Source organism: Mobula birostris, chromosome 23, assembly GCF_030028105.1.
Source record: "Mobula birostris isolate sMobBir1 chromosome 23, sMobBir1.hap1, whole genome shotgun sequence".
Taxonomy (NCBI): domain Eukaryota; kingdom Metazoa; phylum Chordata; class Chondrichthyes; order Myliobatiformes; family Myliobatidae; genus Mobula; species Mobula birostris.
In genome coordinates this window covers 19,477,228-19,492,337 of record NC_092392.1, presented here as the reverse complement: position 1 = coordinate 19,492,337, position 15,110 = coordinate 19,477,228, and the positions used below count along the sequence as shown (strand labels likewise).

The following is a 15,110-nucleotide window of genomic DNA, read 5'->3' as shown; positions in this document are numbered from 1 at the left end:
GCTGATCCAATTTACCACATTATCATCCAGATCATTGATATAGATGACAAATAACAATGGACCCAGCACTGATCCCTGTGGCACACCACTAGTCACAGGCCTCTACTCAGAGAAGCAATTCTCTACCACCACTCTCTGGCTTCTTCCATCGAGCCAATGTCTAATCCAATTTACCACCTCTCCACGTATACCTAGCAACTGAATTTTCCTAACTAACCTCCCATGCGGGACCTTGTCAAAGGCCTTACTGAAGTCCGTGTAGACAATATCCACTGCCTTCCCTTCATCCACTTTCCTGGTAACCTCCTCCAAAAACTCCAACAGATTGGTCAAACATGACCTACCATGCACAAAGCCATGTTGACTCTCCCTAATAAGCCCCTGTCTATCCAAATGCTTGTAGATTCTGTCTCTTAGTACTCCCTCCAATAACTTAACTACTACTGACGTTAAACTCACTGGCCTATAATTTCCCGGATTACTTTTCGATCCTTTTTTAAACAACGGAACAACATGAGCCACTCTCCAATCCTCCGGCACTTCACCCGTAGACAGCAACATTTTAAATATTTCTGCCAGGGCCCCCGCAATTTCAACACTAGTCTCCTTCAAGGTCCGAGGGAACACTCTGTCAGGTCCCAGGGATTTATCCACTTTAATTTTCCTCAAGACAGCAAGCACCTCCTCCTTTTCAATCTGTACAGTTTCCATGGTCTCACTACTTGATTCCCTCAATTCCATAGATTTCATGCCAGCTTCCTTAGTAAATACAGACGCAAAAAACCTATTTAAGATCTCCCCCATTTCCTTTGGTTCTGCACAAAGCCGACCACTCTGATCTTCAAGAGGACCAATTTTATCCCTTACAATCCTTTTGCTCTTAATATACTTGTAAAGGCTCTTTGGATTATCCTTCACTTTGACTGCCAAGGCAACCTCATGTCTTCTTTTAGCCCTCCTGATTTCTTTCGTAAGTATTTTCTTGCACTTCTTATACTCAAGCACCTGATTTACCCCCTGTTTCCTATACATTTCATACAACTCCCTCTTCTTCTTTATCAGAGTTGCAATATCCCTTGAGAACCAAGGTTCCTTATTCCTATTCAATTTGCCTTTAATCCTGACAGGAACATACAAACTCTGCACTCTCAAAATTTCCCCTTTAAAGGCTTCCCACCTACCAATCACATCTTTGCCAGAGAACAACCTGTCCCAATCCACGCTTTTTAGATCCTTTCTCATTTCTTCAAATTTGGCCTTCTTCCAGTTCAGAACCTCAACCCTAGGACCAGATCTATCCTTGTCCATGATCAAATTGAAACTAATGGTGTTATGATCACTGGAACCAAAGTGCTCCCCTACATAGACTTCTGTCACTTGCCCTAATTTGTTACCTAACAGGAGATCCAATATTGCATCCCCTCTAGTTGGTCCCTCTATATATTGATTTAGAAAACTTTCCTGAACACATTTTACAGACTCTAAACCATCTAGACCCCTAACAGTATGAGAGTCCCAATCAATGTATGGAAAATTAAAATCCCCTACCACCACAACTTTATGTTTTCTGCAGTTGCCTGCTATCTCTCTGCAGATTTGCTCTTCCAAGTCTCGTTGACTATTGGGTGGTCTGTAATACAATCCCACTAATGTGGCCATACCTTTCCTGTTTCTCAGCTCCACCCATAAGGACTCAGTAGACAAGCCCTCTAATCTGTCCTGCCTGAGCACTGCTGTAATATTTTCCCTAACAAGCAATGCTACTCCCCCATCTTTCATTCCTCTGCCTCGATCACATCTGAAACATCGGAACCCTGGAATATTAAGCTGCCAGTCCTGCCCCTCCTGTAGCCAAGTTTCACTAATTGCTACAACATCATAATTCCACGTGTCAATCCACGCCCTCAACTCATCCGCCTTCCCCGCAATACTCCTAGCATTGAAATATATACACCTCAGAAGATTTTTACCACCACTCACAACCTTTCTATCAGCAGATTTGCTTAAACTTTCAATATCATTTATTTATATCGGGAATACATTTTGAATTTTTATTTAGAGATACAACTGATGGGCAGGCACGGTCTCAGCTCTGCATTTCACAACTCCTACACACCCCGCTTCTATTCACTCACTAAGCGATAACAGTTTATCCTCATGATCACCTCACTTTAACCCTTTTGGGGATCTCCTCTCCTCCCACCCCCAGCTCCAGCTTATTTTATTTAGCGATACTGCACAGTGACAGGCCTTTCGGCCCAATGAGCCTGTGCTACCCAACTACATCCATCTGACCAATTAACCTACTAACCTGTACATCTTGGGAATGAGAGGGGAAACTGGACCACCTGGAGGAGACCCATGAGGTCACGGGGAGAACATGATCATTCCTTACCGACAGCAGAGAATTGAACCCGGGTTGCTGGCGCTGTAACAGTGTTACACTAGCTCCCTGGTGTCTAACTTTAATGATTAAAATGAATCAAAAGTACAAATCAATACTGCAGAAACATTTGATAAAGACCTTACATAATTTTTCATTCCAGTACATGGAAGTGGTTGTCTTGGCCGAAATACTAAACTTTCTCAAGTCTCTTTGCAAGGGAAAAGGTTCTAGACACGCACTCAATGTTTTAAGAGCAGATTTCTGAACAGACAAGGGACCAACCCATGAACACTACCTCACTACTTATTAACTTACTATTTTTATATACATCTTATAATTTATAACTTTGTTTAACATATTGCTCTGTATTACTGCTGCAAAACAACAGATTTTATGACAGAGTCAGTGATAATGGACCTTATACTGATTCTGGCTCGAACAGTTCAGGAATAGATCAGCATGCTAAGCTTACCATCAATTTTCTTTCGAAGTTCATTCAAAGGAATTAAAATAACTTCAACAAACTCTGAGAAGACAAAATGTCTCAATAAGAAGATAGTAACTGCCAAAATTAAAGATGCAGCCATAATCAGATTACTCCATGCAATAAAAGAGTGAGGCATTCTTTTATCATACTTAGCCAAGCCAGACATCCCAGGTTTTAAAAAACATTTTAAAACGTACCTCCGTCATCTGTAAAGATGAAAAAAAAAATTTCATCGATGCAATGAAGTAAATGTACTGATTTTACAAGAATCACACAATTAAATGTCACAAGGTTAAAAAACAGGAGCAAGGAGTCAGCATTCATGACCACAATGAGATAATGGAAGATACAATTTTCAAAGTTCAAGGTAAATTAATTATCAAAGTACATTTACAGTGGCCACTTTATTCGTTACCTCCCGTATGTCCGTGGTCTTCTGCAACTGTAGCCCATGCTCTTCAAGAATCAACATGCTACGCGTTCAGAGATGCTCTTCTGCACACCATTGTTGTAACATACTGTTATTTGAGTTACTGTTGCCTTCTTGTCAGCTTGAACCAGTCTGGCCATTCTCTTGTAGGTGTACAAGATGACGAGAGGCATTGATCGTGTGGATAGTCAGAGGCTTTTTCCCTAGGCTGGGATGGCTAGCACGAGAGGGCATAGTTTTAAGGTGCTTGGAAGTAGGTACAGAGGAGATGTCAGGGGTAAGTTTGTTTGTTTGCTTGTTTTTTTTTTAAAAACGCAGAGAGTGGTGAGCGCATGGAACGGGCTGCCGGCGGTGGAGGCGGAGACTCCTGGATGGGTACATGGAGCTTAGTAAAATAGAGGGCTATGGGTAAGCCTAGGTAATTTCTAAGGTAAGGACATGATTGGCACAGCTTTGTGTAGTAGGGTTTCTGTTTCTATTCTCCTCTGACCTCTCTCATTAACAAGCAGGTGGCCTAATAAAGTGGCCACTGAGTGCATATTACCATATACTATGCTGAGATTCATTTTATTGCAGGCATTTACAAGAAAACAAACTGAATTTATGAAAAACTATACATAAACAAATACTGGCCAAAAAATGCAAATTTCAGACTCAGCTCCACTTTCCTGCCCTATCCACAACTCTCTTGACATCAAAAAATCTATTGACCTCAATCTAGAATACATTCCATGACTCTGCCTCAACTAGGGTCAAGAATTCCAAAGGTTCACCACCCTCGGTGACAAAATTCATCCTCCCACAATTTGACCAAGAGAACCTTTTCCATTGTGCCGCCAATGAAAGTTAGGTATCAACAGACAAACCGTACGTGATGCTGGTGCTGTGGTCTCCCTTACTGTTGTAGCAAGACATCTCCACGTTTATATTCCTTTTGCCTTCCTAGTTACTTATACTTCAACGCTAACCTCCTGTGTTACAAAGAACTCAACTTTGACTGTGACCTAGGGCCTTGTGGATGATGGAAAGACATTGGGTTGCCAGAAGGTTAGTCGCTCACTACAGGGTACCCAGACTCCGACCTCTTCTTGCAGCCACATCAGGAATGCAGCTGATCCAGATAAATTTCAGGTCAACAGTGACCCTCAACTGCTGACTTTGGCATAATATACAATAACATTATCAGGGATCCAATGTCTGTTCTTAATTCACAAACTCTTGGGAAACACTCTGGGATATTTCAGCTTCTGCCCCTTCCTTTCCAGTCCCAAGGTAGGGTTTCAACCTGAAATGTCAAATGTTTATTAACAACAGCATGCTTAGCCTTGCTGGTCTCTCTATACCAATGACATCAGTCTTTCATCGACCTTTCTCCTGGACAGGCAAGGGATTCTGTGGTCAGTTTGCCTATTCCTCCATCTCTGTCTGTCTATACCACTGCACACAGCTATAGAAGGATTCTTTATTGCCCTTTCCATAACGATTTTGTTTTGCCAGTCAGGGTTGTTAGGCCTGAGCTGAATCCCTGAACCTAGAGGACCAGTGGACCTCTCCTAGTCTGGCCTCTACCCTTTGACCCTTTTGCCATGGGTGACCCTACCAAGAGCCAAAGCACAGGCCCCGACTCTAGCCAACATAGCTCTGAGTCCTTGTGGCATGCAAGCCTCTAAACCCTACAAAAAGGTTGTGGTCCTCTTGGAGGGACAGATTCTGCAGTGGGCGGGAAAGCTTGAAAAAGAGACCCTTCACTGGCCTGAAATGTTGGCTGTCTATTCCCTTCCATAGATGCTGCCTGACTCGCTGAGTTCCTCCAGCATTTTGTACGCGTTACTCAAGATTTCCAGCATCTGCAGATCTCTTGTGAAACCCACCGGGACATTTCGTTATTTAGATGGTCTCCTTGTTAGATGGTCTCTTCAGAAGGCCTTTGACAAGGTGCCACACATGAGGCTACTTAACAAGATAAGAGCCCATGGAATTACAGGGAAGTTACATACGTGGATAGAGCATTGGCTGATTGGCAGGAAACAGAGAGTGGGAATAAAGGGATCCTATTCTGGTTGGCTGCCGGTTACCAGTGGTGTTCCACAGGGATCAGTGTTGGGGCCGCTTCTTTTTACATTGTACATCAACGATTTGGATTATGGAATAGATGGCTTTGTGGCTAAGCTTGCTGACGATATGAAGATAGGTGGAGGGGCTGGTAGTGCAGAGGAAACGGAGAGTCTGCAGAGAGACTTGGATAGATTGGAAGAATGGGCAGAGAAGTGGCAAATGAAGTACAATGTTGGAAAGTGTATGGTTATGCACTTTAGCAGAAAAAATAAACGGGCAGACTATTATTTAAATGGGGAAAGAATTCAAAGTTCTGAGATGCAACAGGACTTGGGAGTCCTCGTACAGGATTCCCTTAAAGTTACCCTCCAGGTTGAGTCAAGTAGTGAAGAAGGCGAATGCAATGTTGGCATTCATTTCTAGAGGAATAGAGTATAGGAGCAGGGATGTGATGTTGAGGCTCTATAAGGTGCTGGTGAGACCTCACTTGGAGTACTGTGGGCAGTTTTGGTCTCCTTATTTAAGAAAGGATGTGCTGACGTTGGAGAGGGTACAGAGAAGATTCACCAGAATGATTCCGGGAATGAGAGGGTTAACATATGAGGAACATTTGTCCGCTCTTGGACTGTATTCCTTGGAGTTTAGAAGAATGAGGGGAGACCTCATAGAAACATTTCGAATGTTAAAAGGCATGGACAGAGTGGATGTGGCAAAGTTGTTTCCCATGATGGGGGAGTCTAGTACGAGAGGGCATGACTTCAGGATTGAAGGGCGCCCTTTCAGAACAGAAATGCGAAAGAATTTTTTTAGTCAGAGGGTGGTGAATCTATGGAATTTGTTGCCACGGGCAGCAGTGGAGGCCAAGTCATTGGGTGTATTTAGGGCAGAGATTGATAGGTATCTGAGTAGCCAGGGCATCAAAGGTTATGGTGAGAAGGCGGGGCAGTGGGACTAAATAGGATAAAATGGATCAGCTCATGATAAAATGGCGGAGCAGACTCGATGGGCCGAATGGCCTACTTCTGCTCCTTTGTCTTATGGTCTTAATGTTGCTCTTTCACAGGAGGACATGGCTTTGAGGATAACAATAACAGCCAAGATGATATTCCATGATCACATCTAATGCAAAGCCACATCAACCGTAGATCTGCAATTGTCTCTAACCCAGACAGAACTTACCCAGCCTCTGCTTGGGTTTGATGTTTTCCGAATCGTCCCCATTAATATTAATGGACACAAACTGCATTGTGCAGTTGCTCAGCCCTGGATCCAAGCAGACAACTGAAAGAAAGAGCATTCAACAGCAATTTAAAAGGTAATCCTATTAAGTTTAATATCATAAACATGAACAATATATTTAGCCTATGTTGTACTGACCTACGTCACAATCAATCTAACCCTTCCCTCCTTCACAACCAAAAGCGCTCCATTTTTCTTACATCTACGTGCCTATCTAAGAGTTTCTTAAATATCCCTACTGTATCTGCCTCCATAACTAATGTTGCTTGGATTGGAGGGCGTAGCTTTCGAGAGTAGGTTGACTGTACTTGGCCTTTTCTCCTTGGAGCGATGGAAGTTGAGAGGTGACTTGATAAGAGATGTATAAGATGATGAGGGGCATTGACCATGTGGATAGCCAGAGGCTTTTCCCCCAGGGCTGAAATGGCTAATACGAGGGGGCATAGTTTTAAAGTGCTTGGAAACAGGTCCTGAGGAGATGTCAGGGGTAAGTTTTTCCACACACACCGGTGGGTTGTGTGGAATGCACTGCCGCTGCCGGCGGTGGAAGCGAATACAATAGGGTCTTTTAAGAGCCTCTTAGATAGGTACATGGAGCTTAGAAAAATCGAGGGCTATGCGCTAGGGAAATTCTAGGCAGTTTCTAGAGTAGGTTACATGGTCGGCACAACATTGTGTGCCTGTAATATGCTGTAGATTTCTACGTTCTATGTTTATCCCTGGCAATGTATTCCAGTCATTGTGCAAAAATCCGACCTTTGACATCTCCCGGAAACTTTCCTCCACTCAATTTAAAAGTATTTCCTCTGGTATTGGCCATTTCCACCCTGGGAGAAAGCACTGGCTGCCCACTCTATCTATACCTCTTATCAGCTCATGTCCGTCTCCTATCCATATTCTTATCTATGATGGGAAGGCATCTTTGGAACAGTTGTATGTATTTTATATCTTTAGTCTTGTGATTTAAAGGGGAAGATTTAAAAGGGACCCAAGGGTCAGGTTCTTCAGCCAGTAGGTGTGGGTACGTGGCACGAGCTGCCAGAGGCAATTACAATGGGAGCATGTCACTGAGAACGTAGGGAGTGCTGCCTTTCCAGTGAGACAGTAAACCAATATCCTGTCTGCTGTCTCAGGTGGGGTAAATCATTTTGAGAGGGAGAGTGTAATGGAGTGAGAGGGGTTTGCCATCTTGGCCAATATCTTTCCTTCAATCACTGAGAACTGTTTGTGGGAGTTCGCTGTGCATTAATTGCCCCGTGTTATCAGCTGCTTCAGTTCCTGATTTACCTTTGATATGCAGAACTAAAACTGTTGTAACGTACAAAGCCATTCTGAACAGATGCCTCAGTGTCAGACCTGGTTCCCTTCACCTCACAGTCTCTCACTATGACCTTGCATCTTATTTTTACCTGCACTGCACTTTCTCTGGACTGTTACACTTTATTCTGCATTGTTATTGTTTTACCTTATTCTACCCTCAATGCACCGTGTAATGAACAGTATGCAAGAAAAGCTTTTCACTACCTTGGTACATGTGACAATAATAAACCAATTCCAACTGCAGCTACAAGAAGCTGCAGAGTTGTGGACACAGCCCAGCACAGCAACACGCCTCCCCTCCATGGATTTTGTCTAGAATTCCCACTGCCTTGGTAAAACAATCAGTTTAATATACCCACCCAACCAGACCTTCTCTCAGCAGGCAGAAGATAGAACAGTCTGAAAGCATATATCACCCGGGTCAAGGAGCACCTGTACCCCATTGTTAGCAGACTCTTGAATGGACCGCACAATCTATATCATTTACCTGAACTGCATTATTTTTTGGTAGTTTTTACACTTTATTCAGCATTGTTATTGTTTTAATTTATTCTAGCTCAATGCACTGCGCAACAATCAGATCTATACAAACAGTATACAGGACAGGTTTTTTTCCCATTGTAACTTGATACATGACAATAATAAACTGATTCTAATTTCAATTCAATTTTAGGAAGGAGAGAAGACTTCTGGTAGAGCTCATGGAGTGAAGTCGTGCTCTTGACTCGCTCCATTACCTCTGAGTTTTTTTTCTTATGATCAGCTATATTTAACTAACCATTAAGGCATCGACTTTTACAATAATCTGAAACAAATTGGGCTTTTTGATATTCGGATGCTTTTAAGGTCTGCTATGTCCAAGTACGGAAAAAATGGGAAAGACGGCAAACCTCCAGTTAGACCAAAAGGTACCGATCTCTCCGACTGAACCACCGTTGACTCTGAAAGCTATATCGGATCTAATTCAAAGGGAAATTTCAACCTCTATAACGGAGCTCATTCGCGTGGAAATTTCAATTAATTTCCAGAAAATTGCGGATTCAATCGATAAAATGCAAACATCTATCATGGAACATCAGTCGGCTATATCTAATCTTCAAAAATCCACGCAACAAAATGAACTCAAGATGGAGAAAATTGAAGAAACAATTACTCCAACGAAGAAAAAACTGGACTTTCTGACTTTTAAAAACTCTGACTTAGAATCCAGAATGCAACGGCAGAATATTTGAATTATTGGTGTTCGTGAAGCTGTTGAATCTGACAACCCTATAAAGTTTTTTTCTCAACTTTTAAAAGATGCATTTCCTACCGTATTTCCTGACCAACCACTGTTATTGGATCGGGCTCACAGAGTTCCATCATATTCGTCTAAGTCAGATAAACCTCGACATATCATTTTACGTTTTCATTACTTTCAAGACAAGGAGAAACTGCTTCGATTTGTTCGATCTAAAGGTTATATTGATTTTTTGGATCTTCAGTTCCGATTCGTGGAGGACTTCAGCAAACAGATTCGGGATCAACGGGTTCATTACAGATCTGTGATGTCGGAACTCTACAAGATGGATTTAAAACCAGCGCTGCTCTACCCTGCGCGTTTAAGGATCCGCACGCCTGACGGAGCCCTTCGTTTTTTTCAATCTCCATCGGATGCCCAGAGTTATCTAGACCAATTTTCACCTTCAACATCTTAATGGTAATTTTTAATTATCTCCGTTTGATCGGAGGTTGTGAATCTGTCGGGTTTAATTTTTGGCTGCTTTATATGGGCAGAAAAGTTTTTTTTTTGATTAATTAATATGGTTGCCAAACTTTCTTTCTAACTGTGTCATTCCTTTCTTTTTCCCTGGGGATTATGGGTGGTTATTCCCTCAGCATCATTTCGTGTATTTCCTTTGAGGCCTTAAATTTCGTAGTCTTTAAATGTACTTTTTTCTGTAGGTTTTCCTAACTAGTTTTATATTAATAATTTTGTTTCTTTTTTTTTTGGTTATCATAGGGTCTGTAGTCTGTTACGGTTTTCTTTATATTTTCTGGCTTTTTCTCTGTTTTATATCGTGTTTGTCTTAACTGTTCTACTTTTTTTTATTCTTTTACTGTTTTATAACTAGCTGATCTTTTTTATATTTACACTTTTTTTAGTGAGCGTCTATCGGAAGTCATGGGGGTAGTTCTAGTGCTTGCTTCTTTCTGGCGGGTCTGCTTTAGATTTAGCCTTGGTGTCATGGGGTGGGGGGTGGTGGGAGGGGCTTCACGTTTTAGTTTTTTTCTTCTTGGGCTATTTACATTACTGAAGCATTGGTTGCGTTCTCCTACCTGTTATCTCTGGTTTGTTCTGTTCCCTTTCCTGGTTCGTGGGTCGAACCTATCGTCAATCCTCTTTTTTGCGGCTTGACTTTAGGGTTTATGGAGTCTATTATTAATTTTGTCTCCTGGAATACTAATGGTCTTAATCATCCTATTAAAAGGAAAAAAGTTTTTAAAGTATTCCGGAGACGTAAAGCACATGTTCTATTTTTACAAGAGACCCATGTGCGGAGAGGGGACAGACGATGTTTTTTTAAATTCTGGAAGGAACAACAGTTTCATTCGAATTCTAACGCTAAGATTCGAGGCGTCTCTATTTTTATAGACTCCTCAGTTACTTTTGTACAACATGATATTATCTCTGATCTGAATGGTAGATTTCTACTGGTTAGTGGTCTACCATTCAATAAAAAGGTAGTTTTGGTTAACGTTTGGTTAACTCCCAATATGGACTGTCCGGAATTTTATAAATCATTATTGAATCGGTTCCCGAATTTGAATGAGTTTTCATTGATCTGGGGCAGAGATCTTAATACTTGCTTATCTCCAGTTTTGGACCGTTCAGCTCCTCTACGGACCTTACCCAATAAATCTGCAACTTTGATTAACTCATTCCTCTCTGATCCTGGATCGACGGACATTTGGCGTTTTTTGCATCCTCAGGAAAAAGATTTTTCTTTTTTTTCTCCACATGTTCACCATTCTTATTCAAGAATTCATTATTTTTTTATTGACTCTTGGCTTATCTCTTCAGTGATTAAATGTGATTATGATTCTATAACCATTTCGGATCATGCTCCACTCAAGCTTTCTATTAAAATTCAGGCCAATACACAAAATAATAGACAATGGCGTTTTAACTCGTTGCTGCTCCAGGACTCGGATTTTGTTAACTTTATGAATGAACAGATTGATCTCTTTTTTACAATCAACTACACAGAGGATATTTCTGTGAACATTCTTTGGGATACTTTTAAAGCTTTGAGGAAGAAGTTGAAGCAGGAGGAGTTGGTAATTGTGGACAAGATTAAGGAAATTGTTAAGAAATATGTTACAGCTCCCTCTGAGGAGCTGTATAAACAAAGAACTGAACTTCAAATGGAGCACAGCTTATTACTTTTGTCCTCGATTGTAAACCAATTAAAGAAAACAAGTGAATTTTATGTACACAGTGACAAAGTTGGTAAACTGTTGGCTAACCAACTGAAGTCTAATTATACTAAATCTCAAATTAATCAGATTTATAATCAAAATGATCGACTGATATTTGATCATGCGGAGATCAATCAAACCTTCTTTGAATTTTATTCTTCCTTATATCAATCTGAGTCTTTACGAGACTCTAAATATATGAATGACTTTTTAGATAACCTAGATTTCCCTGAGATTTCACAGGATATGTCTTCTATGCTTGATACTCCCATTACTACTGATGAGATTAAGAATGTTATTTCCTCTATGAACCTGGGGAAAGCTCCTGGCCCTGATGGGTTTACCGTGGAATTTTATAAGTTTTTTGCACCTTCATTAATCCCTTGGTTCTGTAGGGTTTTGGAGGCTTCATTAAAACTTGGTAAACTTCCCGAATCCTTTTATAGATCATCAATCTCTCTAATATTAAAGAAGGATAAAGATCCTGCTCAATGTGCATCTTATAGACCAATATCTTTATCAAATGTTGATTCTAAAATTTTTTCTAAATTATCAGCAAACAGATTAGAAAAAGTACTCCCTTTTATTATTTCGGAAGACCAAACGGGTTTTATTAAAGGTCGTTACTCTTTCTATAACATTCGCACATTGTTAAATATTGTTTATACCCCCTCACAAAATGTTCCTGAGTGTGTTATCTCTTTAGGTGCTGAAAAAGCTTTTGATAGAGTAGAATGGCCTTACTTATTTAAGGTGCTTGAAATGTTTAATTTTAGCTCGAAATTTATATCCTGGATTAAACTGTTATATCATTCTCCTATGGCCTCAGTCCGTACTAACTCTTTAAGCTCACCTTTTTTCCCTCTTTTTCGAGGTACTCGACAAGGTTGTCCTCTTAGTCCTTTATTATTTGATATTGCATTAGAACCTCTTGCAATTGCCATTCGGGAATCTCCAAATATTATTGGGATAACTCGGGGCCTAAAGTCCCATAAAATATCACTCTATGCTGATGACTTACTTTTATATATTTCTCATCCTCAAAAATCTATCCCTGCTGCTTTAGATTTATTAGCACAATTTAGTCTTTTTTCAGGTTATAAATTAAACCTTAGTAAGAGTGAACTTTTTCCGATTAATAAGCAACTTCCCTTGTATCATAACTTTCCGTTTAAATTGATTAATAATTATTTCTCATATCTTGGAATTAAAATTACTTGTAAGTACAAAGATTTATTTAAGACTAATTTTTTACCCTTAATTGATCATATTACTCAACTTTCATCTAAATGGTTTCTATTATATTTAACTTTGATTGGTCGTATTAATGCAGTTAAGATGTTTATTCTGCCAAAATTTTTATATATATTTCAGGCATCACTGATTTTTGTTCCAAAATCTTTTTTTGATAAAGTTGACTCTAAAATTTCTTCATTTATTTGGCAAAATAAAAACCCGAGATTGGGTAAAATACATTTACAGAAAGCCAAGAGAGATGGAGGTCTAGCATTACCTAACTTTAGATTCTATTATTGGGCAATTAATATTCGACATATGAAATTTTGGTTACTTGACCAAGATACACTATCCATTCCTAAATGGGTAGTATTGGAATTACAATCTGCTCAGGGCTATGCACTTGGCTCTATTTTAGGTTCCTCTCTTCCTTTTGATTTGAAACGCCTTAAACTGGTCTCTAACCTGATAGTTAAGTATACCTTGTGTATTTGGTTTCAATTCAGAAAGTTTTTGGATTTATTTTTAGATGGTTCCCTTATGTCTTTTGAACAATTATCTAATAAATATAATTTACCAAGAATACATTTTTTTAGATATCTCCAAGTTAGAAATTTCCTCAGTACTATACTCTCTTCCTTTCCGACACTACCTGCTACATATATTTTAGATACTATAATTAACCTTAATCCATGTCAGAAAGGTGTAACCGCTATTATTTATAATATTATTATGAAACTTAGGAAAGCTCCATTTGATAAGATTAGGTCAGATTGGGAACAAGAATTGGGATCTATTATTTCCGTGGATGACTGGGGGCAGATTTTACAATTAGTCAATACTTCCTCTATCTGTGCTAAACATTCCCTAATTCAATTTAAAGTTGTTCATAGAGCACATATGTCCAAAGATAAATTAGCTCGTTTCTATTCTCATATTAATCCTTTTTGTGATAGATGTCCAGGGCAGATAGCCTCTTTAACTCATATGTTTTGGTCTTGTCCTACTCTGGAAACTTTCTGGAGAGACATTTTTAATATTATCTCAAAGGTATTGAATATAGATATTTCTCCTCACCCTATTACTGCTATCTTTGGATTAACTAAAATTTCCAGTAATCTTTCCCCTTCAGCCCATAGAATGATTGCATTTCTTACTTCAATGGCGAAAAGATGTACCTTACAACATTGGAAAGAGCCCAATGCTCCAACTACCTTTTTTTGGTTTTCCCAGACGATATTATGCTTGAATTTGGAGAAAATTAGAAGTAATCTTTATGATTCCTCACTAAAATTTGAACAGACCTGGAGATCTTTTATTCAATATTTTCATTTAATGTAATTTTTTTCTCTTTTGTTCCATATTTATATTCCCTTCTTGCCTTTTTTTTTAAAACTGTTTTTAATGGAGGTCGGGTTTGAGGACGTGATTTTAAGTTCTTTAACTCTAGCTGTTTCTAAGTTAGCCCATTGCTTTGCTTTGCTTTTAGTTTAGTTGCATGGTGGGTTTTTTTTTGGGGTTTTTTTTTCCTTTTCTCTATTGAGATATATAAAAATCAGTATACTATTATTTTACCATATTATTTTATGTTTAAATTGCACTGTTTGTATCAATTTTTTCTTCTGTATTAATATCTCCTGTAATTTCTAACAGTGTATTAGTGCCTTTGTGGTTTACCCTTTGTATACTTATTCAATAAAAAGATTTAAAAAGGAAGGAGAGCAAGATCAGAACTCAATAAGGGATGGCCGATGCGGGGGCGGCGTGGACAGAATTGGTGTCAGCAGTTGTTCGTGTCAAACCTGGACCGGTGCCACTGATCTCTCCCTTGTATCCGGTCTCCTCCAATAGCTCCCGCAAGGCTGCTGCTTCTGCAGTCTCCCCATCATCAATGAGACCTGCAAGCAGAGCGGGAGAACTGAGAGTTACGTTTGAATAGCAGGCCTGCTTTTACCCTGTCCCACAATGTCCCCTTTATTCCCCATCAAATAGTTCACTCATTCCATTTCATTAACTATGTTAAATTTAGACTAAAAAAATATTAGTATCACCATGAAACCTCAGCAGATTCACTGGTGTCCTTTGGGGAGAAAAACTTGTGGTTTTTTTGAATAGAAATTGCAAGAAACTCTCAACAGGTCAGGCAGTAACTGTGGAGAGAAAAACTGTCAACATCCTTTTGCTGGAGACACAAGAGACTGCAGGTGCTGGAATCTGGAGCTAAAAAGCAAACTGCTGGAGGAACTCCGCAGGTCAGGCAGCATCTGTGGAGGGAAATGAACAGTTGATATTTTGAGGATTGTCTATTTCTCTTCGTATTTGCTACCTGATCATTTGAGTTGCTCCAGCGGTGTGTTTTTTGCTTAATATTTGATCCATTCCATTAACTGTTTCCCGCCACAGATGCTGCCTGACCTGCTGAGAGTTTCTTGCAATTTCTAACAGCAAACAGTTTTTATTTCAGATTTTCAGCAGCTGCAATTTTTGAATTTCCA

The 15,110-nt window shown here is 39.7% G+C and overlaps 1 protein-coding gene across 1 annotated transcript in view; it reads right to left on the bottom strand.

Moving 5' to 3' along the window:
- nudt5 (nudix (nucleoside diphosphate linked moiety X)-type motif 5) overlaps nt 1–15,110 on the bottom strand; it is a 30,533-nt gene that overhangs the window by 1,252 nt on the left and 14,171 nt on the right. Inside the window, exons 6-9 of the mRNA XM_072241833.1 lie at nt 14,418–14,513; nt 6,538–6,639; nt 3,071–3,079; nt 2,859–2,912 (exon numbers count right to left, since the gene is read on the bottom strand). Of these exons, the coding sequence (XP_072097934.1) occupies nt 2,859–2,912; nt 3,071–3,079; nt 6,538–6,639; nt 14,418–14,513 (261 nt within the window). The remainder of the gene's footprint in view (nt 1–2,858; nt 2,913–3,070; nt 3,080–6,537; nt 6,640–14,417; nt 14,514–15,110) is intronic.